Genomic DNA, 25,733 nt, shown 5'->3' with positions numbered 1-25,733 from the left:
TAGACCAACACCAGCGCCTTGGAACTCCGACTTCTCACCCCGCCCTCTCTCTCAACCCAACCACCAATCCAGCGCCTCACAGCAAGCGGGGGAGTATGAGCCGTGATGAGATGGCCGCCATGGGCTCCCAAATCTCCCAACCAGCTGGAACAAGAAGCACGCGGCGGCGCCGCCGCCGCAGCATCAAAGAACAACAACAACAACAATAATGACGCCGACAACCACAATTACACCATCGACTGGCGCGCCTTCACCGAGCCTCGGACCTTGATCGCGACGACGATCCTAACGACCGGCATCCTCGGCGCCATGGCCCTCCACGGTCGCTACTTCCGGTGGTTTCCCGACGCAGTCAGCATCTCGCCCTCCTACATGCGCCGCCGGAGTATCCTAGGGAAGGTGACGAGCGTGGGAGACGGTGATAACTTCCGGATCTATCATACCCCTGGAGGCCGGCTGGCGGGCTGGGGGTGGTTGCCTTGGAAAAAGATTCCGACGTCCAAGAAGGAGTTGAGGGATAAGACGGTATGTGGTTCCTGCGTGTTGGCCCTTTCTCCGAGCAAGCCTTGCCATAGGTTCCGGGGAAACGTGCTTGTGTTGATTGTATTGCTCGTTCGGGGATTCTTTCGCTTTGTTTGAACTTCGCGTTCAGCCCCTGGATCAAGACACTAATCATTGACTGCGGACAATCTAGATTCACATCCGTCTAGCAGGCATAGACGCCCCGGAGCTCGCGCACTTCGGGCGTCCCGCGCAGCCATTCAGCAAGGAAGCGCACGAGTGGCTTACGGCGTACGTGAGCGGGCGGCGCGTGCGCGCGTACGTCCACCGCCACGACCAGTACCAGCGCGTGGTCGCGACGGTGGTGATGCGGCGGGCGCTCGACTTCCCGATCCCCTTCCGGCGCCGCGATGTGTCGTACGAGATGCTGAAGAAGGGGCTCGCGACCGTCTACGAGGCCAAGTCCGGAAGCGAGTTTGGCGGCGCCGCTACGGAACGCAAGTACAGGCAGGCCGAGTGGTGGGCCAAGCTCCGCGGTTTGGGGCTGTGGAAGGGGTTCCGCCGCAATAATGAGTGGGAAAGTCCCCGGGAGTATAAGACGCGGATGGGGCTGGAGGATCCGATACAGTTGAAGGCGGAGGCGAAGAAGAAATAAAGAGGGCGCGATTTTCGAATCCGGGGTTTGGAAGGGGGTTCGCTGCGTAGGTCCCGTGTTTATCTTATCGAGGTCTTATGTCTACGCGTCATGATGGTTACGGCTGGTTCTGATATCCTGGTGATAAGTTTAATTTGCACGTTGAGTGCATCCATGCATTTCGTGTCATCGATAGACATCTAACAATTCGCCTGGTTTGGCGGCATATCGTACTCTTCGTAAGACCTGACATAAGTCATCTAGGCCACACGGGTTATGCCAGCTGTCTTTGGCAAGACATTATATAACGCGGAAGAATGGCAAAAAAAAAAGGCCTGCTCATGCATGCAATCCATCAAGGACTGCAGTAATGCAAAGCTGAAAAGAACCCCCAAAATGAAAAGAGTAAGGAAGATGTATGGTACAAGAAAGGTGTCCGATGTCGGCACTCAGGGAGCACTCTAGCAGAAGTGTCGCTCAATCTCTGCAAAGAGCTTCGGACTGATCTCATCGCTCGAGTCGCCCTCGACGCGCCAGAGGCAGCCCTTACGCTCGTAGTGCTCCAGCAGGGCCCTGCTAGTCTCCTCAAACTTATGAAGTCGCTGCTTCCAGGTGTCGATCGAGTCGTCCTGCCTCTGAGTCAACGGCTCGCCGGTCAGATCATCCTTGCCAGGAACCTTGGGCGCATTGAAATCGGAGTTGTAGACGCGTCCGGAGGGCTCGTGGACCCATCGCGACGCTATGCGGGAGAGGATGACGGACGGCGGTGTGACAAGATGGACGACAAAATTCACAGGGACAAGGCTGTCTAAGCTCGAGGCCTGTGTCGCGGTGCGAGGGAACCCATCGAGGATGAAAGAAGCGCTGGAGGAGATGGTCGACGACGGGGTTGCGGTGGGTGGAAGCCAGCCCTTGGACTCGAGTTCCGAGGATATAAGCTCGAGGATCATCGAATCGGGCACCAGGTTGCCGGACTGCATTGCGGCCTCTGCTTTGAGACCTTTACCCCAACACAAACATAAAACATCAAAGATTAGCCCATTGTCACAATTGCGAGAATTGATTCAGATATCGACATACCCAAGGGGGTTTTCCTCCGCACATTCTCCCGGAGGAGGTCGCCTGAGCTTATGGAGGCTAGGCCTGGGAATCTAGTGAGGAGTCTTTCTGTTTGTGTTCCTTTTCCAACGCCTGGCGCGCCTATAAGGATGATTCGCGCAGCCTTTCGAAGCTGTCGGGTGGTGCGTGTCATTGTAGTCGTGGGTTGTGTCTTTTGGGGGCGAGGGAGACTATCTAAAGCGTTGCAAGGGTTTCTTAATCTGCGGAATACTTCGGCTTGTTGAGAATTGTTGAGCCGTCTAACTAACTTGTTCAAGATAGGACTGATAACGGCAAGACAGGAAGACAGCGGATACGCTATATGATGTCCATGGTGTTTAATGTTGATTCAATGTTGGAAATGCAGTGTTGACTTGGGAAGGGAGCAGCCGCAGATATTGATTCTGTGCCTTATCAAAGGATGGCCGCTGCTCAGCTGATGCAATGGGCATTGCTCGACTCGACTCGGGAGGCGGCAAGACACGCAAAACCGTGGGGTTTGTAGATGGTTACTTGTTTAGGCAGTCGGTGAGCGGAGTCCGATCCGGGGTTTTAAGTTCCATTTCTAATTCCCGGAACTTTTTTCAACTTGATGGGAGGAAGTATACAAGTACAGGCTTTATTTGTTGACTGGCAAAGGGACCGACCAGTCGATTGCGGATCCCAGGGATATTTAGGTCGCTGTTGCGACTGGAAATTGCGCTGTGGTGTATGTCAGTAAAGTTCACTTGCAGTAAGATGAATGAAATCCCTTGATCTTTAAAGTCCCAGTCTAGCAAAACAGTGTCACATGTCCAGAACTCTTTGAGGCAACTGTCAGTCTGTCAGAAATCACATTTAACTTAGCACTCCACAATAACCCCCGTGCTCTGTCTCTTCCGTACATGCATGTGATAATGAAGGTCTCTGGATTGGATTGGGGGGTTTTCCGCCGGCGGCTTGAGCGCTTTAATCTTCACGTGACCGCGTCGCGTTTTGGGCGCGTTCCGCGTTCTTCGCGAGGGTCAGTGTTGGCCAGACCATACATCGTCGATTTTGTCTCGCCGGCATAATCAAGAGAGCAGCAACTTGTTAGCGTTGAGGCCGCCGTTATATCTCACCATGATCAGACAAGACTTTCTTAGAATCGACCCTAAGAGAAGGGCAAATCTCGATCACAAGAAGAAGCAATTCGCTGCACCCACATTCAAGCAGCAGGACTACCCGCATCGTTTGAATTTCTACGACGTTCCACCCACTGAGGAGATCACACTCGAACAATTCGAGCAATGGGCTATTGATAGATTGCGAGGTAGATTCAAAGAGTCCCTGCATCATTCTTCGTACTCATGGTTTGAATAGTACTGGCTGAAATCGAGGCCTGCTCTTATCGAAACAAGTCCGCAGCCGAGACCGAGGCGCATCTTACACCCCTCCTTCAGAAATACCTCCCATTATCTTCCAATACATCCTCCTCCAACGGTGCAGCCGATCAGCGACTAAAGATCGAGCGCCAAAAGGACCACTACTCGCACTTCATCCTTCGTTTGGCATTCTCCGCCACAGAAGACCTTCGCCGGCGTTTCGTGAGAGCAGAGACGATGCTCTTCAGATTCCGTTTCCAGCGTGATGACACCAGAGAGAAGCGCGCTTTCATCGAAAGCCTGAACCTTGACTGGGAGCCTGTGGAGGATGATGAAAGACAAACATTGGCAGAGCATCTGGTCGGCGCCACCCCGGGTTTACGTCGGGTGGACGAAGAGGCATGGTACAAAGTGGACTGGGAGCGAGTACCCGAGCTCGTCGAGAGAAGAGCTGTGTTTTTGTACAAAGGCAAGGCCTATGTGCCTGGCAGGGAGCAGTTGAGCATGATTATCGCGGAATTTACTGCTCGACTGGAACGTGCGCTCGAGGTACAGAATTGACCCTCCCTACTGGCTTCCTGGTCTATGCTAACGTCCCCAAGCTCACGAGTCGGGCTCTACCTCGTCTGGATGAGGATGATCGCCTGACCCCAATCTTGAATCATCTGTCGAAGAACTTCGGAAGCGCCGAATCGGTCTATTCGGAAGGTGAAGGATTTGTTGACGGCGCCGCGATCACTGCCAGCAACATTGACCAGCTATCGCAACATTTCCCACTTTGCATGCGAAGTCTCCACATGAACCTACGGAAGAACAACCACCTCAAGCATTATGGGCGTCTCCAATACACCCTTTTCCTCAAGGGTATTGGCTTGTCACTCGAAGAGTGTATTGTGTTCTGGCGCCAATCATTCAAGGGCTTCACGGACGATGAGTTCAACTCTCGGTACAAGTACAACATCCGTCACGCTTACGGTGATGTGGGAGGCGATGTCAACCGCCGAGGTCGAGGATATCCTCCATACTCTTGCCAGAAAATTCTTGGCGATTCAAACCCTGGAGTCGGACAGACTCATGGGTGCCCTTACCGCCATTACTCGGTTGATAATCTCATTGGATTGCTTCAGTCCACAGGTGTCCACGACAAAGAAGTTCTCCGTGGAGTGCGAGAAGACGTTGAGAAGATGCGGTACCACATTGCTTGCAACAGAGTCTTCGAGTCAACCCACAAGACCGAGATCAAAAGAGTCAAAGAAGATGGTTCCTGGAACCAGACCGACTTGGACACCATCGTTCATCCTAACACTTACTTCAAGCGCAGTTTCTTGTTGAAGCAGACAGCCAGGGCGGCCAAGAGTTCTTAAACAGCCTCTATGGAGACTGCGAGACTTATAGTTTGTGTTTTCATTGCATCCTTGTTTTTCACTTTGGCGAAAATTTCAGTTCCCAAGGCGTTAGGGGTTTGGGTCACACATTGGGGTACGGGACACAATTTTTTTCACATCATTCTCGAGGTAGATATTACACGTAAATCTTGGTGTCTGAATTACGCAGGCTCAATTGACGATGCAAAAAGATTTTACGATTAAGGCATTTGACCACAGCTGATTCCCAAATTATCCAAAAGGAACAAAACGTCCTTTCAAAGCCAGGTGCCCAGCAACGGGTCAGATTTACTCTTCGCTCGACGCGTAAACAACTTCACCATTGAGGTGGCTAGAAGCTGAGAAAGATGATGTCGGCGTGAAAAAAGAAAGAAATTCATGAGAAGAAAAGAAAAAAAGTGGAAAATGAAGGGAGGAGAGCCGGTATTTAAAGGACTCTAGCGTGGGGCTACGGCGGGCGGCAGGGACCAGCTATGCTGCAACCTGGCCTTATGCCAGCACCGCCGCTTCACACAACAGTCTCCTGATCCCCCGCATAGTCTTCCAGGACAGCAGTTGTTGGCGTTGCGCATTTCGAGACTGGGTTTATGCTATAGGAGCATCTTTCCCCGTATCCAGTCTGTGGAGTTCAGGATATAATCTTCTGGAACTGTTGTTGTCAAGGAGAACTCCCCTCAATAACACCATCAACGGAACCCCGTTTACCACGCCGCCAACATGGATTACGAAGCGTTGAAGGACCAATGGAGCGATGTTGAGGATCGCGACGGCATCAGACTGAGCTGGAACACTTTCCCAAGCTCTCGCATGGTTAGTCTTCTATTCACAACAGCTCTATACGCCAGTCACTAAGTCAGTCGTCAATAGGAAGCATCCCGACTTGTTGTCCCCATCGGTGCCGTCTACACGCCCCTTAAGGAGAAGCCGGACTCTCCGCTCCTACAATATGAGCCAGTAACCTGCAAAGCGCCCTGTCGGGCCGTTTTGAACCCTTATGCGTATGTTCAATGGCTGTTCCTTAGATACACAAGAGCTCCGACTGACAAGATCTAGCAATGTTGACGTTCGCGCCCGCATCTGGATCTGCCCCTTCTGCCTTATGCGCAACCCTCTGCCTCCTCACTACAAAGATATCACCGAGAGCACAATACCCCCGGAACTTCATCCCATGAGCACAACGATCGAGTATCAATTGGCGCGCCCCGCCCCCGCTCCCCCCATCTTCGTCTACGTTGTCGATACCTGCCAGGATGAGGACAGCCTGAAGGCCGTTAAGGACTCCTTGATCATGAGTCTGTCGTTGTTGCCAGCCAATGCCTTGGTTGGTCTTATCACATTTGGTACAATGGTAGGAACATGCCGCGATACGGCTAGGGGACAATGTTGACTCGAGATATAGGCTCAAGTACATGAACTCGGCTACACCGAATGTGCCAAGTCTTATGTGTTCCGCGGTAGCAAGGAATATGCTGCGAAACAAGTCCAAGAGATGCTTGGTCTTGCCGCTGGAGTGCGCCCCAACATGCCTCAGCAGCCTGCTCGCCCTCCTCTTGGACCCGCGGCGCGATTCCTCCTTCCCGTTCAGCAGGCGGAATTCCAGATCACGAATGTGCTCGAGCAGCTGCAGCGTGATCCTTGGCCCGTCGCGAACGATAAGCGCCCTCTCAGATGTACTGGTGTTGCTCTTAGCGTTGCCGTTGGTTTGCTTGAGACCTCTTTCCAAAACGCCGGTGGACGTATCATGATCTTCACCAGCGGCCCGGCCACGGAGGGACCGGGTCATGTCGTTGGCCCTGAGCTGAAGGAACCTATCCGCTCTCACCACGATATCGATAGAGACAACATTAAGTACTATAAGAAGGCTGTCAAGGTGAGTTGCGATAACATCATGAAGTGCGTCAATATTTGTACTAATGCATGCGCGTAGTTCTACGACAGCATGGCCAAGCGTGCCGCTAACAATGGACACATTGTCGATCTCTTTGCCGGATGCCTTGACCAGGTCGGTATGCTGGAAATGAAGAATCTTGCCAACTACACTGGTGGTCACATACTTCTGACGGATAGCTTTACTTCCTCACAATTCAAGCAATCATTCGTCCGAATCTTCGACAAGGACGCGAATGACAACTTACTCATGGGCTTCAATGCATCTCTTGAAGTGCTCACCACCAAGGAACTCAAGGTCACTGGCCTTATCGGACACGCAGTCTCTTTGAACAAGAAGTCGAGCTCGGTAGGCGAGACAGAGTGTGGTATCGGCAACACTTGCGCCTGGAAGATGTGTGGTATCGATCCCTCCTCCAGTTACGGAATTTATTTTGAGATCGCGAACCAGGGTGGTCCGGCAGCGGTTCAACCAGGCCCCCAGAGGGGAATGATGCAATTCCTGACGTACTATCAACATTCGTCTGGACACTATCACTTGCGAGTTACAACCGTTGCACGGAACTTGAGTGGTCCGGCTGGTGACCCTACACTTGCACAGTCTTTCGACCAGGAAGCCGCTGCCGTGTTGATGGCTCGTATTGCTGTGTTCAAGGCCGAGGTTGATGATGGACCAGATGTGCTCCGATGGGTCGATCGTATGCTTATCCGGCTGTGCTCTCGCTTTGCCGACTACCGGAAGGATGACCCTACCTCGTTCCGATTGGAGAAGAACTTCACTCTCTACCCTCAGTTTATGTTCCACTTGCGCCGAAGCCAGTTCTTGCAGGTCTTCAACAACTCCCCGGATGAAACTGCCTTCTATAGACATGTCCTCAACCATGAAGATGTCGGCGATTCTCTTGTCATGATTCAGCCCACTCTCGATTCATATTCCCTCGAGCACGAAGGAAGCCAGCCGGTCCTCCTGGACTCTGCTTCCATCCAGCCTTCCCACATCCTGCTTCTGGACACTTTCTTCCATATCCTGATCTTCCACGGAGAGACCATCGCCGAATGGAGAAAGGCAGGTTACCAGGATCAGGAGGGTTACGAAAACCTGAAGGCTCTTCTTGAGCAGCCGAAGGAAGATGCAAGGGTTCGTATACATCGATTATCAGATATTCGCTGTTTCATTGCTAATTGATACCAATTGCAGGAACTAATCTCGGACCGCTTCCCCCTGCCTCGTTTCATTGTCTGTGATGCTGGTGGCTCGCAGGCGCGTTTCCTTCTGTCCAAGCTCAACCCTTCGACGACACACACGACAGGAGGATACGGCGGAGGTGTTACGTCGCAAACGATTTTCACCGACGATGTCTCGTTGCAAACCTTCATGGAACATCTGATGAAGTAAGTTCGCCATCTGTGTTGGATTCACAAATGGAGTTTGCTAACCCAGTTTACCAGGCTTGCTGTTTCCGGAACCAGCTAGATCTGATGAGTCAATGGCCATAACAAGGAGAGCAAGGGGCGGTTCACGTCGGTCGTAGGGTCGTTTGTATCTTTAGCGGTTTTTCCTAATTTTGTCTGTTACCCTGGAATATAGCAACTACCTAGATTCGATGCATTGAATACTAGCAAAATCCAGTAATGATCATTGTACAGTACCTACTGTTTCGCCTTCGCTACAGTGGGAGGAAATTAGTTTGCACCACCCCTTGGAAGGAGTTCGGCACTTTCCCTAATCAAGTCTAGCCTATGGTTATTCTGCCAGCTTCTTCCCGTATGATTTAGGCGGTGCGTGAGCGCTTCAAGAAGGCGGTATCTCTAGAACCAAACATTGGGCGAGAGGTGGGGGGGGGTGCAAATTAATTTCCTGCGACTGTATCGCATAGAAGCTCGGCCGTTGTACTGCTCACGTGACTGATAAGGGCTGAGCCCTACTGCGCCAAGCCGCTTTGGGGAGCTCGCTTAGTGGAGGTGCGGGCGGCAGCTAAATATCCTTCGCATTGAGTGAACGCCTCCTTTCTCTCCTCGTACCATCCACCCCGACAACTCCCAAGGACGATCGACCACCTTTCGCACTCGCCATGCGTAAGTATCATCTCCTTGGTGTCAATATGGCGGACTGAACTGACATTACACCCATTGGGCAGCTCCCAAGTTCGACCCCAATGAGGTGAAGATCATGTAAGTTACGCCGCAAAAATCTGCCTGCTGAAATTTGAGTGCTAATCCCTATCGCAGTCACCTGAGAGTGACTGGTGGTGAGGTCGGTGCCCAGTCTGCTCTGGCCCCCAAGATCGGTCCCCTCGGTCTGTCTCCCAAGAAGATTGGTGAAGATATCGCCAAGAACACTGGTGACTGGGTAAGGAACAACGCGCCTGCGCATGTCTTTAGGATGGTCGGACAGTACACTAATAAGGATTCTTCCGGATTTATAGAAGGGTCTGCGTGTCACCGTCAGACTCACCATCCAGAACCGTCAGGCCGCCGTCTCCGTTGTGCCCTCCGCTTCCTCCCTGGTTATCAAGGCCCTGAAGGAGCCTCCCCGTGACCGCAAGAAGGAGAAGAACATCAAGCACAACAAGTCCATCCCTCTCGACGAGATTGTCGAGATCGCCCGCCAGATGCGCCACCGCTCTCTGGCTAAGGAGCTCAAGGGTAGCGTCCTTGAGATCCTCGGTACCGCTTTCTCTGTTGGTTGCCAGGTTGATGGCCGCAGCCCCAAGGATGTCTCTGACGACATCAAGGCTGGCGAGATTGACGGTACGTCCCGACTCATGGTCTCGACTCTTTCCTTCCCAGCATGCTAATTGTTTCCCAGTCCCCTCCGAGTAAATTATGATCAATGTTTCACAGCGGTCGCGATATTGATGTATCGGCATGCTAGTTACTGAATATGATCATTGTTCTCACGAACAAACCCACAATGTTTTACGAGTCATGACTAGGATTCCCACTTCTGTTCTCATTCGACAAAATGATAAGTGTTTTCGTCGGACAATCGCGCCCAAGATTCCTCCCTTTCTCCCCAAACATTTCTGATGCTTTTCACGGTCTACTTGCTGCCCCCATGTGCGAGCCGGATCCTGTCAAGACACAACACCTATATTGGAACCCTCTGCAACACTCTGGCCCTTACCGTCTCTTCCCGCCTTCGGGCCTGGATTTGACTTGTTACCAAACGTGGTATAGGCTTATTTTACGCAGAGGAGATCAAACTTCTGACCCGTTACTCACCGCAGCATTCTCGAAGGGAGTCTCGTGCTTCTGACAGTGGATGCGGTGGTCCATCATTACGGTCAACATTTTGTAATTTGTAATCTCTTTTCATTATCAATCCAAATATCCATTCCTCTTTTGAATCCTGCTTCATTCTTCCCAATCCTCGTATTTTCTAGATATGCCGCGTAGCATCAATGATGATAATAATGGAATGTTGAGCCTTTGGTATGCGGGCTGATCCGCGTGTTAGGTGGCAGCAGCCACCTAGAAAAGGCGACCAGCAGCAAACGGGAAGGGAAAGATTCCGCAAGGCGCGCCGCCGCCGCCGCCGCCGCCGCCGCCCGTTGCCGGACAAGACCGAAGAATCCCACGATCTATCACTATCCACTCCATAGTCCCTGATACGCGCCCGCCATGCAGGTGCCCCTTTGCTACAGTAGTTCGAAAACGTCTTCCCTTCCCCTCTCTGGCAGCCCATCAGAAGGCCATCGATGCACGTCCGGTTGCGATGTGATGATAAGCAGTCTAGTACTGTAGGTCTGCCTGTTGGCTTGACTTGATCTCGACAGGTCCCAAGCCCGATAATGGCAATATGGCATTTCGAAACCCCTGGGGCCGTATACTTGGAGTAATAGGCACAAGCTAAGCAAGCCTGAATCAACCCGAGCTGACCTGGAAATCCTAGACCAGTCTTGCTCTCCCCTCCTCATCTTCATCACTATCACTTCAACCTGGAAACCCGTGGCTCTACATCACGGTCTATTTCCCAGGATTTGTCTAGGAGGGAGGGGCGGCGCGGGATGATCCTCCACAAGTTGGCGCGCCGATCAGCATAAGAAAATAAAATTAAACTGAGAACAGATTCGACCAGAAAAAAGAACAAAGAGGTAGGGAGCTGACAGGTGCGAAATGCATTCTGTGACTGAATAAGCCTGCCTCCGACAAAAGAACGAATTCTTACTCAGCTTGCACCCCTCGGTGTGCGGTTTTTAGTTCGAACTTGTCTAGCAAGTGCTGAGTTTGCCGATCCGCGAGACTTAGACTAGATTACCCTCTAAGCTGGGCTCGTGAACATGGCTGGTGATCCGAATTTGAGTGCTATCTATCTTAGTGGTGAAGTTTAGTTCTGCTGGGCTACTGTACTAGTAGTATTGTTGAAGGAGAGAGTTGGGTGCAGGTAGTTGAGTTAGGTGAAGTACAGTACAATAGGAGCGGCCCCGTTCCCGCTTGGTCTGGGCAGGATATTGATAGTCCCGTACTAGTCGCATGGCAGGAATTTACTGGGTGGATGAGGGGAGGGGCGGCGGGGTGTCAGAAACTGTAAATGAGAATGAAAGGATTAATTCGATAAAATAAATTAAGAGAGCGAATTATTCTATAGTACGGAGCGGATCTAACTTGAGTGATTAGGTGGCCTCTCTTAGACGCTGTCGCTGTCGCTGTCGCACCTACCTATCTGTTGTGCCAGGCGAAGCGAAACTGGCTGATTTCCCCCATTGTGACTGGATGGAGGGTAGGGAACGGGCTTCATCCGAACCAAGGACCGCGAGGGACGATGGTTGACTCGTTGGAATTGGACTGGTGGTGTTGGATTTAATGTGTCAGTGTAAAGCAGAGCTGGGCTGAAGATGTCTCGTTGGTGGTCGATTTGGTTATATATGTTGTTAGAGTAGAGGGTCAATATCGGCCCTCGGCAGCCGAGAGGATAGACTACACCACGCCGGCAGTTGGAAGGATAAGCGGCCTATCAGATACATGAAATGTCCATGAAGAACCATGGCAGGTAGGTAAGGGCTCAGGGCCCCAGGCTCCATGGCGGTTGTTTCCTCACCTGATCACCGGTGGCATGCGTGTTGCTTTTCAGCCTCGCGCATTGGGGGCTGCAGAATGATGCGAGCAACAATCAAGAACCGATGGCCCAACATTTCCGGGCCTCGCTTTCGTGCAGCCACACACCACCACCGGTCGCTATCGCCAGGTCTGCCTAGCTTTTGCTAGCATCTGACAGACGGAAGTACAGGATGCAGGATTTCCAGTCCCTTCCCATCGGGATCTTTGCAAGATCTATAGATCCCAACCTTCCGGTCTTTGTTCAGAACATCATGCTGGATCGGAAATCAGTTGATACATATGTGACAACCCATGGATCCGTTGATGATGGTTTCCTTTCACCCTCACCATGTAAAGAGACTTCTCAGTGGTGGTTCTTCCCTTTCGGTGCCTGCATGGTGATTGATTCCACCCCATTCCCTTTTGCTCTCTCCAAGGCTTGCGTGCAGCCGCCGCCAAAGAAAACCCAAGCGGACTCCGGACTCCACTCCAACCCACCGCTGAAAAAGTGCCAGATCGCTCCGAGACCAACCGACCAAGCAGACCCTCGTAACTGCCAGGCCCCAGCCCCAAAGGCGCCAACTGGGACTGGGGGATAAAAAAAGGAGGGAGGAAGGGTGTGGGAGGGGAAAGGGAGATGGTTTCTCAGCATCCATGGCTGATGACTGCTGGACCGACCACTGACGTTGGACAGGCCTGGATTTGCTCCTGCGCCCAAGTGGCTAGCGCCAGACCATCCTGGCCGTTGGATCGTAACTTGAGGTGGGTCGGGGGGAGGAAGAGTGGGGTGGGAGGGGAGGGCGAGAGGAGGGGAGGGATGTGACGGATGGTTGTTCGTGTTCCTTTTCGGTTACGGTCCGCTCGGTGGAGGGTTGTATGTGAGAGTGTGTGTGAGTGTGTGCGTGAAATGTGTCTGTATGTCTCCGGATAGATTTGTGATGGAAGGAGAAAAGAGGAGGAGGAACATGAGAATGAGATGATGATACTATCACCCGACCGGCAATGCAATGAATAGCAACGTAAACTCCGGACTCCGTTGATATTCGATATAGAGAGAGTTCCCAGTATCTATCAGGATAGATGTGGAGGGGGTAAAAGAGGACCCAGCGACTCCATCCATGGAAACCAAACCTAGTGATCTACTCGACTAGATACTACCTACGTACGTACGTACGTTCATTGCTGTGCAGAGCTCATGCTGCTGATGTTGCTGCCTACTTTTGCTTCCTTCCCGTCAATTGTATACGTCGTGTCTACACATAGGTACTGCCATCTCTGTTCCCCAGCAACTCCTCTTGTACACCGTCACCTTCATCTCAAGCAGTCAGTCAGTCTTCTCTCTTCATCTCAGCCACCACCGACTCATCTTCATCCTGGACGCCTCAACGACTCTAGTCTCTCCACCAGGTTCCAGCCCCAGAGACCATTGGCTCCACTCCCGATGGTCCATTCGCGCGCTTTTCTCCCCCACCCTGAAAAGGAAAAAAAAAAAAAAAAAAAAAAAAAGGAACCTGGAACCTTTTCATGGCTGCTCCGTCTTTTGGCTGCCGCCATCCACAGCCTGCGTTTGAGATGCTCCGCTCCGTCATGAATGGTGAGTTGGTGACGGCCTCCCTCTTTGTCTGCTACAGAGGTGGATTGACTCTCTCCAACTAACAGACCCACTCAATGGTCCGCCCACTGGAGCTTTAAATTCCATCTTTCATTATTATTCTCGCGTCTTACTGCTCGCTGCTGCTCGCTTCATCCATAATCCAAATGCTTCCTTTATGCTCGGTCATCTTCGAATGAGAACGCCCCCCCCGGTCAAGCAGAATAGTTCTAGTCAAAGAGAAAGAAAGAAGATTTCCCCCCCAATTCCATGAAGTGATTTTACTGGCTTATTCGTTTTCATTTTGCTTTTGAATTTCCACCCGGAATTCTCTTTTTTTCTTACACTTTCTCCCCCGGTCTCAAATCTTGTCCTTTTCCTCTTCCCTTTCCGCCCGCCGTTGAGATCAGCTCCGCTTCCGCAGCCTTGTGGTGCCTGGATTCCGGAGCCCTCTTTCTCTCTCTCTCTCTCTCTCTCTCTCTTTTTGACTCTGTCTGTAACAATTCTCCCGAGAGAACTGAATGCCTATCACTGATTGGCATTGACTACGGAGGGATTGTCATCAGCTAGTGGTGCCATGTTCAACCCTGCGACTTACTAAGTACAACACTATCGCTTCCCTGATTCGGATTTTGTCGGCCCTCTCGATGTGATTCGTCCCTCCATCTTCTAATCCGATTGCCTTATTGATTGACTGATTGATTGATTGATTGATTCTCTCTCTCTCTCTCTCTCTCTCTTTCCCCCATTCTTGGTTGTGACATTTTTCTTCTTGGGATAAATTCTTTTTATTTCTTTTTCGATAATCATTTGATTATTGTGTTATTTTCTTTTCTATTATTATTGTTATTATTATTATTATTATTATCGTGATTATTCTACTTTCACAACCCCAACCTTTCTCTTACCTACTGACGACAACCACTACAACTCATCTTACTTGACTTTCCGACCGGTTCGCTCGTTCTTCATTTCTCTCCTACTCTCTTTTCCATCTCCTGCACCACATCCCCCACCTCCAACCGAGTACAACATTTCTGCCAAGTGCAGGATAGACTGCTCGTTGATTGCGCCGTGCGGACACCTGCGTCAGTGTGGGCGCTCGACCAGGCTGACTAGGGTTGTGACTTGCAATCCCTTCCCTCCCTTGCATCGCTTCTTCACCCACCAAGACCGTCCGGCAGCAAATAGCGTCTTCCGTGCGGATCGCCTGCGTGTCTTTTCTATCTTCTGGAATCCTGCGTCTTCGTGGATGGTATCTTCGACTCAGCCTCGGATTTCCATTCGGTCTTCTTCCCTTATACTCCCTCGGGGTGCCGGCTACCGTACGTTCTACTTCCAGACCAGACACCATCCACCAGCGTTCATGTCGAGCCCAGAGACCAGTGGTGGGGGGCTTCGTTGAAGTGTTAAGTGAGCCGGCTTATGTCCAGGATGAGGTGTAGGAAACGTTTCAAGGAGGATGCTTGTTGATTTTACTGCGAGAGATTGATTGTCGACAACACCGACTGCTCTCCATCTATCGGAGCCGCTCTCCGACGAGGTCTCCCCCTCTTCTCACGTCGCTTCACATTCGCATCATTGTTATCTTTCATTTTGCTGCCCGTCGCTCGCATTTGACTCATAATACTCCCCATTCATTCTCCCATCTCCTGCCGAACGGGCAGAACCCTATATCGATCACGGGGGAAGACGAGTGGAGTCGTCGCTATCCGAGGTCAAGATGTTACCTTCAGTAGCGCCGCTACCGCCCGTTCAACCACATCATCACCTTCACTACCGTCATGGATCCGACACTTCGAATAAACCTTACGACTTGAACGCCTCCTTCTCCGCTACTCTTCCTCATAATGATCATGGCAAGAATCCCTTCCACTCCATACCTCGGACCCGACTGCAATACCCCCATCCGATCCAGCGTCTCGGTGTTCCGGATGCCACAGGCCCTTTAACGAATTCGAAGAGTGCGGGCGAGCACGCCTTGCGGAGGAAGACCCCCAATGGAACGTTAGCGGCAGGTTACGACGGGACCCCAGTGGATATCACCATTCAGCCTCCCGCCAGCAAGCATATCCTAGTGTCGCCTCTCGACTCGAGTCATCTGGTTCCTCCACAGGCTGGATTCGCGTTGGATGCATGGCAGCAACCCGTTCTTGATCGCACTTCATCCGGAAAGCAGTTGAACTTTCCACCCGTATACAAGAATGAAACGACGAGGGGAAACGCAGTCCCTGGAGAGATGGCTCAAGGTATCAATGGGGCAAGCTGGATCCGGTCCTTGGATTACGTACCGGGCATTGATTCCGTGCTGAATCAAACCTTGCCGATGCAACCCTCGCAACAGCGGTTCTATTGGCATAATGGTGCTTATATCCCTACGGTTCTCCCCGCAACCCTGCAACCGTGCGTCGGTCCCACAGCTTCAGCAGGGACCGGTCCGTATGGGCCGTACTGGCCCGACGGGGCTTACATTCCTTATCGCCCAGCAGCCTTTCGGGATGCTCGATTTCATACCCCCAGCCCGTTTCCCAAAGCCATCAATGCTCCTAGCCTTCAATTCCTCGATGCTGGTCAGCCAACCTTGAACCGGGCGGGCTTGTCTGTCGCCAGCCATCCTGATTCGGATCTAGCTTGGAACCAGACCCCGACGGGAATGCACAATGCCGAAATACCCCTGCAGAACAACTTTCCTCGACGCCACTCGGAACAGAAGGTTCTAGAAACTTCAGCACATCAACTGGTCCTGCCGTTCCACACCCGTCAACCTACCACAAATTCGGGGTTTTCGTCGCGAACGATTCACGATGCGTCATCATGGCCGAGCTCCGCGGGTCTTCAGGGATACCAGAACACGGACCCTGTAGGCAGCTCACGTGCAGTAAACGCAGAGTTCAAGGAAAAGGTGTTGACATGGGCCCATGGAGTTTATGTGGATCTTCTTGCATCTATTCACCACGCGCGACGAAACAGCATATCTAACTCGACCACTGAGGCTCAGAGTCAACGGCTCCTGAAGCCGAGTATATACCCTAAACCGCCCCGACAGCCCGGGCTTGATTTCTCAAATCCCGCTGCTACTGACCTATCCCGCCACAACAGCTTTCCACCACCTGGTCATTTAGATTCTCATGTGTCAAGATCCAACGACATCAATCACTCAGGGCAAAATGATCCGAGTCGCCACTTCCAGAGGCCATCATTGGCCCAGTTCTCGCAGACTGCATCTGATGTTCAGATGCTTGATCGAATACGTCACACAGGCCGCTTTTCTTCTGCCCCATCCGCCTCTCGCTTCGGTGCGCCCTCTCTCAACGAGGGCTCCACAACTGCCAATGCCGTGTCCTCCCTCGAGATGCTCTCGCATCTCTGTATGGAGAGCGGTTGGGAATGGATCGACGGAATGCTCCTTGGAGGCTGCCTGGCCTATGGTCTCGGTGATTACAACAAGGCTACCCGGTGGTATTCGCGAATCATCGCACGCGATGCAACGTAAGTATGCATGCTCAGTTGATGATGATCAGACCTCTAACCTAGGGCTAGGCACGTGGAGGCGATCTCCAATCTCGCCGCTACACTTTTGGCGCTGGATCGTCGAGAAGAAGCATTGCAACACTGGCTTCGCGCCGTGAAACTGCGCCCAAGCTACTTTGAAGCTGTAGAACATTTAATCGGTCTTCTGTGCAGCAGCCAACGGGGCAAGGAGGCGGTTAACATCATCGAGTTCGTGCAAAATTCTCTACGGTCTTCGCTAAGTGGGGATTGTTTTAAAGCCGATGAGCATGCAAGCGAGACGGAGAGTGACGCCGAAAGCAGAGCCTCAAGCGCCTCAGACTTGGGCTCCTACGAAAAAGCCGCCTTCGACTATGACGATGAGTTTAGCCGATCTGTGTCTACGGTCCGTGGTCCAGCGGACGCCAAAACCGCCGGGTTTGGCTCGAGTGGGTACGCCATACCCGGCTGCGACAATGGCCGGATATTGGCTCTTGTTCACGCGAAAGGAAACATGCTTTATGCATTGGGTGACAACGTGGGGGCTGCGGCAGCGTTCGAGGATGCGATCTTGATTGCTGCCGGACGAAGACGCCACGGAATTCAAAATCTGATCAAGCAGATTTTTGCGGCTTTCATGCATGGAAGCAATCGTGTTCATCCCGCCGGAGAGTCGCGTGAGCCGCAGGAAAGTATTCTTCTTTATCCCGACCAGGCGCTCCAGACTTCCAAATTGGTGTTCACACCATGTGGAACACCCCCGGGCATCAAATTTGTGGCGGAAGGTCTAGCGAGGAAGGCCGCTGTTTCCACGACGAGCAACTCGTTACTCTCCCTTGCCAAAATCTACCAGGATGGCATGTCCAACATCTCGACCTCTGGGATTCCGAGGACCGCCCCAGGCGTTCGGGACATCCTCGCGCTCTACTACCTTTCTTTGTCTCTCCAGCCCAGTCCGTCGACAGCGAACAATGTGGGGATTCTATTGGCCGGAATTCACAATAAAGTCCCCAAGAAGGGGCTTCCACGGTCCAACGGGGAAATTCAGCACCCCGAAATCCCTGGGGTTATTCCCGGGACGGGGATTTCGTTGGCCTTGGCGTACTACAATTACGGACTGCACTTGGATTCGCGGCATGCACACCTCTACACGAATCTCGGAAGTCTTCTGAAGGATATAGGCCAGCTTCAAGCGGCGATCCGGATGTACGAGCAAGCGGTCCAGTGTGACGGTAATTTCGATATTGCTCTAGCCAACTTGGCCAATGCGGTCAAGGATGCTGGACGTGTCAACGATGCCATCGCCTACTACAAGCGGGCTGTCAAGGTGAATCCCGAATTTGCCGAGGCAGTTTGTGGCCTGGCCAATGCTCTAAACTCTGTCTGCAACTGGGTTGGTCGAGGTGGTGTCGGCAACGGGATTGGTTTTCGGGACCGGTGGCATGTCGATGAGCAAGGGATGCTTCGGGATGCATATAGTAACGAGACTGGTACAGGCTGGATCAAGCGGGTGGTTGAGATTGTCGACCGTCAGCTCCGAGAAGGGGAGTCATGGGGCCAGGGCTTGCTGACCTCGAATGCAGTCGAACAACTGTGCGCCCAGTTGGTCCCCGCAATGAAGATCCGCAACCAGGCGGCGGCTAGTTCCCTGGCGGCTATTCTTCAGTCCTGGGCCGGCCAGCGATGGGAGGGCGCAAGGGTGGTGCGACTCGTGGAGCGTGCCATCAGGTCGATCACCTGGCAATGGTACCAGGATCGCTACGTTTATGGCAAGGAATACCCCTTAACCAAGTACCGGCGGCCTCAGCTGCCTTTGGGCCTGACGGCGCCGAACGCGCCCACCGTGCTGCCGTTTCACACCTTCACATGCCCGCTCTCAGCCAAGCAGATTCGCCAGATCTCGCAGCGGAATGGGCTCCGCATATCTTGCTCGACGCTACGCTCGCCTTGGCTTCCAGCCACAGTTTACCCACCGCCCCCACCCCCAAATCCTTATCTCAAAGTCGGATACGTATCGTCAGACTTTAACAACCATCCTCTTGCGCATTTGATGCAGTCTGTCTTTGGTCTGCATAATCCGTCACGGGTCAAGGCCTACTGCTATGCCACCACCGCCAGCGACAAATCGATCCATCGACAGCAGATCGAGAAAGAAGCTCCGGTGTTCTACGACGCGAGCGGGTGGCCCGTCGACCTTCTCGTGAAGCAGATTGTTGACGATGGCATTCATATTCTGATAAACCTAAACGGTTATACCCGCGGTGCGCGGAACGAAGTGTTTGCTGCCCGACCTGCACCCATTCATATGTCCTTCATGGGGTTTGCAGGAACGCTGGGGGCTGAATGGTGCGATTACATTCTAGCGGACGAGATATCGATCCCCACCGAAACACTGGCTCCGGGCCGACGCAATGTGCGAATCGAGGACCGACTACTCGAGCAAAATCACGGGGAGGACCTTGAGGATTGGGTCTACGGGGAAAAGCTGGTCTATACACGTGACACATTTTTCTGCTGCGACCATAGGCAAAGCGCGCCTGATGCTCAGGATCCGCAGATCGCATGGGAGCAGGAGCAGAGTCGAAGGTGGCGGATGCGGAAGGAGTTGTTTCCTAATCTCAGCGATAACACCATCATCCTCGGCAACTTCAACCAGCTGTATAAGGTAGGCTGCCCTTTATCTATTTCTGTTCTTTCACCCGCTAACGAGACGCACGCAGATTGAACCCACCACCTTCCGCACCTGGCTGCGCATTCTCGCCCACATCCCCAATGCCGTGCTTTGGCTCCTCCGCTTCCCCGACCTCGGCGAACGCAACCTCAAGGAAACGGCCATCGCCTGGGCGGGCGAAGAAACTGCCTCTCGCATCATTTTCACTGATGTTGCACCCAAGAATATGCACATCGCCCGTGCTAGAGTCTTGGATCTGTTTCTGGACACTCCGGAATGTAACGCTCACACCACGGCCACGGACGTCCTCTGGAGCGGCACTCCGCTTCTAACCTTTCCCCGCTACAAATACAAGATGTGTTCTCGCATGGCGAGCAGTATCCTCAGTAGCGCCCTCCCAGACACCGAGGCCGGTCGCGCCGCTCGGGAGGAATTGATCGCCACCTCGGACGAAGACTACGAGAACAAAGCCATTCGCATGTGCCTGGGCATGAATGCGCGCCGTACTGCGTCCGCAGAGACATCGCCAACAGGCCGACTCTCCGAGATCCGAAAGATGTTATTCCAGGAACGCTGGAAAGGCCGACTGTTCGATACCGCGCGATGGGTACGGGATCTTGAGGACGCATATGATCGCGTCTGGCAGCGATGGGTGGCTGGCGAAGAAGGCGATATCTGGTTATGATCTATCCATCTGGGTGTGCGACATAATAAGCCATGCAAACTCTCTCACTCTAAATATACCCCCTTGAGCGATTTTTCTTTGATTATGTCTTGTTTTGATTACATGATACATGTCCGGGGTTTATATCAATTTCTTTTCTGGGTTTGTTTATTCATCTGGGGTTGTGCGGAATTTAATCTAGTTGTCGGCCTGGCTTGTTGACCCATGTATTGACTGGATCTTTGGGGTGTTGGTTTGTTGCGACGAATTGAGATGAGATGTAGGTTTACGAGATGTGCATATTATTACCCCATGTGGTTCTAGGTTCGGGTTGGGTCTGGTGTTCGTCTTTGTATATTTGTCTCGAGGATTCGGTGGCTGTCTACATACAGTGTGCCTTGTTGAATCACTTACTTTCAGTTGGTGTTGGCGTGGCGTTGGTGTCGGGGTTTCTCATATCTACTCATGCCTACGGCCGAGGCATGGAATTCAATGATGACGTAACGAAACATTAGAGGATTGATTTGGTTGAGTTTTATTGTTGTTGTATCGAGCGCAAATGTGCGGGACCTGCTGCATGTCCGATCAGCCCATAGAGGTGGTTATCAATCAATGCTGAGGAATGTGCTTATCGGTGTATGTCTTCGATAGACCGGCGAGACTTGGATAGGTGAATCCCGTCATCTGCTTTGGAGTATATAGAGCTCTGGATTCACAAGGGACGCTGTTTCCAATCTGGATTCATTCTTTGTGTTTACTGTAAGGCCCAGTGAAGTCGTACTTTCTCCCGTCTTGCTCTATAACGAGTTCACGTCGACAGACATCTCGCCCTTTTCACGGACTTACCCAAAGTCAATCCAAATGAGTTAGACCGAGTGAAAGGGATAGTCCAGTATTCAGACCTGGATTGCAATTGCTTTCGATCGACAAGGCAGACAAGGACCTAGACACCCCCATCCACTGAGCCTCTCACCCATGAGACGAGAGCGTCCATCCGACGAAAGAACCGATCCCCCTCCACCAGAAGAAAGACGCAGAGTCCCTCCCCCCCTTCGCTCCTGCGAACGAACGCAAGAATAGCAACCGCGTACGTAGCAAGAAACTCCCCTCTTCTTTTACGACAATCCAGCAGATCATTCCCCCTACCCCTTACCCATACCCTCGGGCCTGACTCTCCGGTTCCAATCTGATATTCCTAAGCTGGTTCCAAGACAGCAAGCAACGCATCGCTCCGCTCCTACAATAAACAGGGCCTTGATCCCTCTTTCCTGTTGCCTGTCAAGAGGGGTGATCGAGCGTCCGTATACACCATTCATTCTATACTAATGCAATAAACAAGAAAGAGAGAAAAGTAAGTACCGGCTCCCTGCTCCCCTTCTTGCTTAGTTATAGGTATTTAGTAACTACTACTACTTCCGGACCCGGGAGGACAATCTCCACAGAACTGAAGTACTGTACCGTACCTGCTATCCACGAGCGATACCCGTGACTCTCCCGAAGCACTAAGACTGGACTTTCTACGAGGGGGTTCGTTATCGGATCTATCAAGACGTCGGAGCATATGACCAAGAGGTTTTTTAAAAATCTGGATTGGGCAGGGCAGGGCAGGGCTAGGGAGTGAGACAACTCATGCATTCGAAGTATCTTTCGCTGCACTATCGAAGGTTAACTAAATTCTATCTATCTACCTATCTACCTATCTATCTATCTATCTGCTCGACTTCTGGAGGAACGGATTGTTTGCGAGACTGGGAAGTAAATCGTACTTATTTATTTTCTATGGAAGTGGTGAACTCGAAAGCATTGTTTAGAAACTAAGATCACTGCGAATGAAGTTGCTGAAGGTAAGACGAACGAACGAGGAGCAGGTTGGTAGCCAGGGAAAACAGAAAAGAAAAGAAAAAAAAGTGCAGCCACAGATCTGCGCTGAACTGAGCCACATAGACTTTCTGCCCGGCCTATCACTAGTACTTACTATTACTACTGTACGCAGGAAGGGGAAAAAATAAAAAGAAAACATGCAGGATCTTCAGCTTAGCCACAATTTGGGTACAGACAATGGGATGGGATGGGTGGCGGATGTGGTTTCTTTCTTCTTTTGCTTTGCGAGGGCTAGTAGGTCTACTGCGTTGTTTATTGGTATTTCCAATGGTAGAAGGGTATGATGGTGATGGGATTAGGTGTTGATCGCGTTGGTTGCGTTCTTGACCTGGAAGGAGAAGAAGATAGATAGATAGATCGGCTCGGAGTGAGGCTGCTGATATACTGAAATCCACTTCAGCAGGAAATGTGCATTCTGTGCGTGACACCCAAACCTGATTATCGGACACTCGAACGCTCCTCTCGCCTCGGTCCCATGCAGCACACCCCATATACATCGTCTTCCTCGTTTTGCCCGGACCTTGACTGCCTGACGGACGCTCGATGTAAGCACGCAGGACGTAGTACGTAGCTTCCCCGGAGGATTGGACGGGGCCTCGAATGTGGTCAGTGCAGTGCACATCTTTCATGAATGGATCCCCTCAATGCGAAATCGTGCGTCAAAAAAAGTCATCCATCCGCTCTTGACGGTCGACAGTATTATACAGTAATACCCCACCTTTCCCACGGTCTTGTCCTTTGTCTTCCCCTCCCCTCCGCTGTGCCGTCTCGCAAGCGGAAAGACGGACGGGGGGTATTTTCGGAAATCGCCTGGATGAATCAGCGGCAAGACAGACGACAAAAGAAGGGGGACAGCCATCCAGATCGGAATCATTGAAGAAAGGGTGACAGAAGGCGGGACTTGCTAGTACAGTAGTGTTAGTATCCATGGTGGAGGTGGAGATGGAGTCTGGACTATGTGGAGTATAGTTCACTTATTAGACCGATGACTACTGGTAGGACACACGATTTGGGGAGGGGGGGGGGAGAGTAGTGGGAGATGTCCGCGCTCGGGAAAATAGTTCAGATGCACGGATGCTGGAGCCTGAGTAGGGCGTGCACATGCGCGCGCACGGCTTGTGCTTGAGGATTTGCCGTGGGAAAGAAAGACTGACCCTCTCTTTCATTTATTTCGACTTCTCCTGTTGGTGGTCTTCTGGAGGGGAAGGGGAGGAATCGGAATTGGGGCGCATCGGGTGGAGTTCTCTCCTGCGGATTGACTCGCCGACAAGCTTGTTCGTTCGCTCATCCTTCGGGACGAGATTCTCTAGCTGGGTTTTCTCTGTTTTATCTTCCGGGGGGAATTGGTCTTACTAGCACTTAACTTAGTGATAGACCCGAACCCGTCAGGATGGGGCTGCTCTGCACTTTTTGGGGGGGGGGTTGCGACAGACAATTAATTCAAGACTTACTAGTCTCAGGGTCTCTTCTCCAGGAAGGAGGATGTGGGTTCGCTTGATGATCACAGTGGATGGAGGTGGCTATGGAATATGAGAGAAATGAGGCTAGTGAATTGAGAAGTTGATCAGAACTGAAATAATGCTGGTGGCCCTTTGCCAAAGCATCCATCCATCCATCCATCCATCCATCCATCCACCAAGTACAGTAGCACAGTACATACGTATGCTGAGTATGTCGGGTTACGATGTAGTAGAGGATGGAAGGAAACTATTGGTCATGGGAGATCCAAACGATCTGCAGCCTCTTTGTCTTTCGGGGAGGGGAAAGACCCCAACAACGGGAGTTCATTGGTGCAAAGCCCAAATAACGGACGGGACGCCCATGTCTTTAACCTGAGCATCGGGTCTAGATAGTAGATACACTTGATTAGGGCGGCTGACTGGGTCCAGATTGAGTTTTTTTTCTTCTGGGGGGTTCAAACCGGGTACGGACCGTACGGCAGATTAAGTTGGGGTTTGTTGTTCGGATGCTTCTCTGCCTGTAAACCACGGTTATTGTGGTTGGGGAACCTGGTGATAAGAGTAGAGAAAAGAAAAGATAACGAACTCCCCTTCCCCACCCCATTACCTAGCTCTGGTCGAACTATCGATGTTAACTGAACAGGGAGAGACAGAGAAGTAAGTTCGACTGAACCCCGAAGCGGTGCATGAGGAACCAGTCCCTCCTCCCCGTGAGAAACGTTAGTCGGACTTGTTGCCCCCGTCGCCAGGACCACTCTTGGGCCCACAATCCCGAGCCCAGGGCTGCAGGTGCCCCGTTCCGGTAGTCCCCTTCTCTGCCCTGGCAGTGGCAGTCACTCGAGCAGAGGGGAATAAACTTCCTTGACAGCGGGAAATCCGTGGTGAACGAGGTCTGGTTCGGGATAAACGGCGTATGAGTCTCAGTCCGTCAACGGGCCGGTTGGTTTGGTTTGGGTTGGTCCTTCATGCTTCTCCGTCCGTCTTTCAATGAGTGTTTGCGTGGGTGTCTGCAGGAAGCGCAACGAGGGGGAGGGGGTGTTGAAGGTTGGGAACTGTGGACTGAATAACTAGTTCTTCAAAGAATTTGTCAGACTTGCGACACCATCGAAAGTTGTAGATGTGTAGTAGCAGCCGGGGGGTCACCCGAGCCAATAGTGCCGTCACATCACATTGAATCTGCATTGGTCCAGACACAACATGAGAAGAAGGAGCAGTTCCCCCTCGACAGTGAACCGCCGCGCTGCAGCTCTTGGTGGAGGCAGGTTATCGCGGGTCTGCGATCCAACCTTCCTAGTCTGTGCAGTTAGTGCTTGCTGCCAGAGGAGTGGATGTTGGGGTTGTACGAAAGGAAGCCTATCCAGACCAGGCTGAACTAGGCAGTGCATGTGCTGCTTTTCGCTGAAAGGGATCAATCTTCCCTTTCTGTGTGTCCGGGAGGGAACGAACCACATTACGTATCCCCCGCGTACAACTTATCTTTGTGTGCGCACTGAAGCAGGTGGTAGAGGTGGGATGGATGTTAGGGCCACCCTTCCTTCTCCTATATTCTTTATCTGCATCATCAACATCATCATGGTTACGTCGAGGTATACGATCTACAATTGTCGACAGGCATTCCTGTTCCAAACCAGGGATGGTTGAAAAAATAACGAACGGAGTGCATTGCCAGCCCTTGTCCCTGCAGGATCGGATTCTACGTTAGGGAGAATTCCAATGATGTGTGAGGGGAGGGAATGGGTGTGGGTGTGTATCATAGAATTAGTACATACATCAGTATATCTAGATTTACTTACATACATAATTACATACCTACATATTCAGTCAGTACCAGTTATACCATGGACCCGGGTGGATCCTGGTCCGTTCGGAGTACGGGGACAAGACAGGGCAGGGAAGAAGGGGAAGAAAGGGAGGGATAAAGAGTCGACCCTAAACCCCAAACAGACGGACTCCAGCTGGGCATCTGGAAAGGATCGGGGAGTCCACATGGTCCCCGAGGAGGAAAACATAAACCCCGATCAAGGAGGGCATCCAATCAATGGCCGCTGTCTTCCCCGACTGCGGCCTGGTCGCAAAACCCGCGACGTCA

At 52.0% G+C, this 25,733-nt stretch overlaps 7 protein-coding genes across 7 annotated transcripts; 6 read left to right on the top strand and 1 right to left on the bottom strand.

Annotated features, from left to right (window-relative positions):
• Positions 1 to 20: 20 nt before the first annotated feature.
• On the top strand, positions 21 to 1,277 carry BO97DRAFT_377096 (thermonuclease family protein). The gene is made up of 2 exons (XM_025693046.1): positions 21 to 525; positions 695 to 1,277. The coding sequence occupies exons 1-2, from the start codon at positions 106 to 108 to the stop codon at positions 1,154 to 1,156; spliced, it is 882 nt and encodes a 293-aa protein (XP_025547320.1). The 5' UTR covers positions 21 to 105; the 3' UTR covers positions 1,157 to 1,277.
• A 68-nt stretch (positions 1,278 to 1,345) lies between these two features.
• BO97DRAFT_473196 (adenylate kinase ADK2) lies at positions 1,346 to 2,654 on the bottom strand. Its single transcript, XM_025700211.1, has 2 exons — positions 2,216 to 2,654; positions 1,346 to 2,135 (listed from the first exon to the last, which is right to left on the bottom strand). Exons 1-2 carry the CDS (start codon positions 2,385 to 2,387, stop codon positions 1,597 to 1,599), a joined length of 711 nt encoding a protein of 236 aa, XP_025547319.1. The 5' UTR covers positions 2,388 to 2,654; the 3' UTR covers positions 1,346 to 1,596.
• A 607-nt stretch (positions 2,655 to 3,261) lies between these two features.
• Positions 3,262 to 5,320, top strand: BO97DRAFT_377090 (DNA primase subunit PRI2). Its single transcript, XM_025693045.1, has 3 exons — positions 3,262 to 3,524; positions 3,575 to 4,125; positions 4,179 to 5,320. Exons 1-3 carry the CDS (start codon positions 3,335 to 3,337, stop codon positions 4,938 to 4,940), a joined length of 1,503 nt encoding a protein of 500 aa, XP_025547318.1. The 5' UTR covers positions 3,262 to 3,334; the 3' UTR covers positions 4,941 to 5,320.
• A 178-nt stretch (positions 5,321 to 5,498) lies between these two features.
• Positions 5,499 to 8,476, top strand: sec23 (GTPase-activating protein SEC23). Its single transcript, XM_025694201.1, has 7 exons — positions 5,499 to 5,771; positions 5,829 to 5,959; positions 6,015 to 6,309; positions 6,361 to 6,831; positions 6,889 to 7,986; positions 8,047 to 8,240; positions 8,298 to 8,476. The coding sequence occupies exons 1-7, from the start codon at positions 5,679 to 5,681 to the stop codon at positions 8,320 to 8,322; spliced, it is 2,307 nt and encodes a 768-aa protein (XP_025547317.1). The 5' UTR covers positions 5,499 to 5,678; the 3' UTR covers positions 8,323 to 8,476.
• A 374-nt stretch (positions 8,477 to 8,850) lies between these two features.
• On the top strand, positions 8,851 to 9,951 carry BO97DRAFT_225411 (60S ribosomal protein uL11). Its single transcript, XM_025690684.1, has 5 exons — positions 8,851 to 8,924; positions 8,987 to 9,020; positions 9,078 to 9,198; positions 9,275 to 9,599; positions 9,658 to 9,951. Exons 1-5 carry the CDS (start codon positions 8,921 to 8,923, stop codon positions 9,669 to 9,671), a joined length of 498 nt encoding a protein of 165 aa, XP_025547316.1. The 5' UTR covers positions 8,851 to 8,920; the 3' UTR covers positions 9,672 to 9,951.
• Positions 9,952 to 12,993: 3,042 nt separating this feature from the next.
• On the top strand, positions 12,994 to 13,696 carry BO97DRAFT_225393 (uncharacterized protein). Its single transcript, XM_025690683.1, has 2 exons — positions 12,994 to 13,482; positions 13,575 to 13,696. The coding sequence occupies exon 1, from the start codon at positions 13,084 to 13,086 to the stop codon at positions 13,477 to 13,479; it is 396 nt and encodes a 131-aa protein (XP_025547315.1). The 5' UTR covers positions 12,994 to 13,083; the 3' UTR covers positions 13,480 to 13,482; positions 13,575 to 13,696.
• A 1,322-nt stretch (positions 13,697 to 15,018) lies between these two features.
• BO97DRAFT_225390 (UDP-N-acetylglucosaminyltransferase) lies at positions 15,019 to 20,460 on the top strand. The gene is made up of 3 exons (XM_025690682.1): positions 15,019 to 16,968; positions 17,020 to 19,633; positions 19,689 to 20,460. Exons 1-3 carry the CDS (start codon positions 15,203 to 15,205, stop codon positions 20,322 to 20,324), a joined length of 5,016 nt encoding a protein of 1,671 aa, XP_025547314.1. The 5' UTR covers positions 15,019 to 15,202; the 3' UTR covers positions 20,325 to 20,460.
• The last annotated feature ends 5,273 nt before the right edge of the window (positions 20,461 to 25,733 follow it).

Source organism: Aspergillus homomorphus (assembly GCF_003184865.1).
Source record: "Aspergillus homomorphus CBS 101889 unplaced genomic scaffold BO97scaffold_52, whole genome shotgun sequence".
Classification (NCBI taxonomy): Eukaryota; Fungi; Ascomycota; class Eurotiomycetes; order Eurotiales; family Aspergillaceae; genus Aspergillus; species Aspergillus homomorphus.
Note: the sequence above shows the minus strand (reverse complement) of the source record. Positions and strands in the feature narration are given on the sequence as shown.